At 48.3% G+C, this 2,500-nt stretch overlaps 1 protein-coding gene across 1 annotated transcript in view; it reads left to right on the top strand.

Moving 5' to 3' along the window:
• Positions 1–2,500, top strand: part of gpc1b (glypican 1b) — a 65,541-nt gene that overhangs the window by 37,118 nt on the left and 25,923 nt on the right. Inside the window, exon 2 of the mRNA XM_035528602.1 lies at positions 2,197–2,355. Coding sequence (XP_035384495.1) covers positions 2,197–2,355 — 159 coding nt within the window. The remainder of the gene's footprint in view (positions 1–2,196; positions 2,356–2,500) is intronic.

Below are 2,500 nucleotides of genomic sequence, written 5' to 3'. Positions count from 1 at the left end.
TGTGTGTGTGTATGTGTGTGTGTGTGAGTGTGTGTGGTGTGTGTGTGTGTGTGTGTGTGTGTGAGTGTGTGTGTGTATGTGTGAGTGTGTGAGTGTGTGAGTGTGTGTGTGGTGTGTGTGTGTGTGTGTGTGTGTGTGTGTGTGTGTGTGTAGTTTTTGCCCTCCCAGCATTTTCTCTCATCTCTCTTTCTTGTTCTCTCTCTCTCTGTCTCTCTCTGTCCATCTTTTCTCTGTTTTTCTCTTTCTCTTTGTCCTTTTAATCTACATCATAATCTGTCCCTGTCTGTCCCTGTCTGTCCCTGTATGTCCCTATCTGTCCCTGTCTGTCCCTGTATGTCCCTATCTGTCCCTGTCTGTCCCTGTATGTCCCTATCTGTCCCTATCTGTCCCTGTCTGTCCCTGTATGTCCCTGACTCTCTCTCTCTGCCTCAGTTAGACACACATCCCCAGTGGAAGTTTACAGCAGTCTGTCCTCCTTTTGGGTCTCTTGATTGGATCTTAATAGCGTTGCTGCTCCCCAGAGATCTCTGATAACGTAATACGAGGAGAACCTCTCCAGAGATCTCTGATAACGTAATACGAGGAGAACCTCTCCAGAGATCTCTGATAACGTAATACAAGGAGAACCTCCCCAGAGATCTCTGATAACGTAATACGAGGAGAACCTCTCCAGAGATCTCTGATAACGTAATACGAGGAGAACCTCTCCAGAGATCTCTGATAAGGTAATACGAGGAGAACCTCTCCAGAGATCTCTGATAACGTAATACGAGGAGAACCTCCCCAGAGATCTCTGATAACGTAATACGAGGAGAACCTCTCCAGAGATCTCTGATAAAGTAATACAAGGAGAACCTCTCCAGAGATCTCTGATAACGTAATACGAGGAGAACATCTCTCTCTACGTCCCTCTGTCTCTCTCTCTGGAGAATAAAGCCCAGCACGAGCACACACACACACACACACACACACACACACACACACACACACACACACACACACACACACACATACACACAGAAACACATACACACACACACAAACACACACAGACACACAGAAACACATACACACACACACACACACAAACACTAACACACACACGCACACACAAACACATACGCACACACACACACACACACACACACACACACACACACACACACACACACACACACACACACACACACATACACACACACATGCACACTCCTAAAGGTAGACATGTTATTTTGGTGTTTTAGAGGCTGAGAGACGCCCAGGCGAGCAGAAATGGTGTACACAAACACACACACGCACACACACACACACACACACACGCACACATGCGCGCACACACGTAGTCACACACACAAAAAACAAGTTTACAGCCAGTTTGTGCTCTACAACCAGACTTCATTAACTCAGTTATTCTCATTTACTTTGTGTGTAAATCATGATTATGACTTGTGACAGGCTGCAGAAGTGTTTGTGGGGTGTGTGGTGGAGGGTGTAGAGTGTGTGGTGGTGGGTGTAGGGTGTGTGACTGTGTGTGGTGCATGGCACAGGGTATATTGGGCGTGGCACAGGGTGTGTGGTGCGTGGCACAGGGTGTATTGTGCGTGGCACAGGGTGTGTGGTGGAGGGTGTATTGTGCGTGGCACAGGGTGTGTGGTGGAGGGTGTATTGTGCGTGGCACAGGGTGTGTGGTGCGTGGCACAGGGTGTGTGGTGCGTAGATAAGAGCCTCACACCCACGCAGATCCAGCCCACTGTAAACAAAAGGGGAACGTTTTAACAGTATGGGACTCTAACTGTGTAGTCAGCAGCACACACACCTGAAAGACTTTACACAATCTCTCCCTCCAAATGCAGCACCCTTTAAAAAAAATGAATAAAATACAAAAGAAACACGGTAAAAAATGTCCGCGTCTAGAGAGGGAGAGCATATCTACTCGCCCATGTATCTAGATCAGGACGGAGTGGTTCTTCAGGCCACTCTGAGGAGATGTGAGAGAGGAGATGTGGAGGATATTTGTTGGCTGTGGACAGATCTAGAAGTCCTGCTCTCCTCTCCTCACACCTGCACAGCTCAAATGATCCAGAGTAGTTTTACGTCTTTTGCTCTTTCATTTTGCGCTTCTGTCCACACGGCTACTGTGTTCCCCAAGATCTGAAGACCCTCTCAGAACTGTCCCCACCCCTCTCTCCACCCCAGGCGAACACCTGAGAGTGTGCCGCCAAGGCTACACCTGCTGCACCAGCCAGATGGAGGAGAATCTGTCCAGCCTGAGCAGGAAGGAGTTTGAGGACCAAGTGAAAGAATCTGGACGCAACTTGCAGGCGTCTCTCAACGGCCAGTACAAGAGCTTCGATGGTGAGTCACTGTACATGTGCAGGGGGGTGTGGAAGATGAAATATAGATCCAAGATGGCTGCTTCTCTGTATATGTGTTTTGTAGTAGTGGCCATTTTGGCTCTTTCCAAAAAAATACCCCAAAAGAAACCCGGAATCTGTCCAAG

This window comes from Electrophorus electricus, chromosome 7, assembly GCF_013358815.1.
Source record: "Electrophorus electricus isolate fEleEle1 chromosome 7, fEleEle1.pri, whole genome shotgun sequence".
NCBI lineage: Eukaryota > Metazoa > Chordata > Actinopteri > Gymnotiformes > Gymnotidae > Electrophorus > Electrophorus electricus.
The sequence above is the reverse complement of the archived record's forward strand: the minus strand, read 5'-3'. Positions and strand labels throughout refer to the sequence as shown.